This window comes from Apaloderma vittatum, unplaced genomic scaffold (assembly GCF_000703405.1).
Source record: "Apaloderma vittatum isolate BGI_N311 unplaced genomic scaffold, ASM70340v1 scaffold9520, whole genome shotgun sequence".
Taxonomy (NCBI): domain Eukaryota; kingdom Metazoa; phylum Chordata; class Aves; order Trogoniformes; family Trogonidae; genus Apaloderma; species Apaloderma vittatum.
Genome location: NW_009696155.1, coordinates 37,675 through 37,980, shown reverse-complemented (window position 1 = coordinate 37,980; position 306 = coordinate 37,675). Strand labels below are relative to the sequence as shown.

The 306-nt window shown below is 58.8% G+C and overlaps 1 protein-coding gene across 1 annotated transcript in view; it reads left to right on the top strand.

The window, feature by feature from the left end:
- Positions 1–7: 7 nt before the first annotated feature.
- Positions 8–306, top strand: part of SLC25A4 (solute carrier family 25 (mitochondrial carrier; adenine nucleotide translocator), member 4) — a gene marked incomplete at its 5' end in the record, with an annotated part of 2,727 nt that continues 2,428 nt past the window's right edge. Inside the window, 1 exon segment of the mRNA XM_009873731.1 lies at positions 8–306. This exon segment is cut by the window's right edge and continues 22 nt beyond it. Coding sequence (XP_009872033.1) covers positions 8–306 — 299 coding nt within the window.

Genomic DNA, 306 nt, shown 5'->3' with positions numbered 1-306 from the left:
CCCTGCCTGGTCCGTGTCTCTGCTGTTCCATCCTTCCTTCTTTTCCCGCCCGGTACAGGTCCAGCATGCCAGCAAACAGATCACGGCGGAGAAGCAGTACAAGGGCATTATCGACTGCATAGTCCGCATCCCCAAGGAGCAAGGCGTCGCCTCCTTCTGGAGAGGCAACCTGGCCAATGTCATCCGGTACTTCCCCACCCAGGCCCTCAACTTCGCCTTCAAGGACAAGTACAAGCAGATCTTCCTGGGCGGAGTGGACAAGCACAAGCAGTTCTGGCGCTACTTCGCGGGGAACCTGGCGTCTGG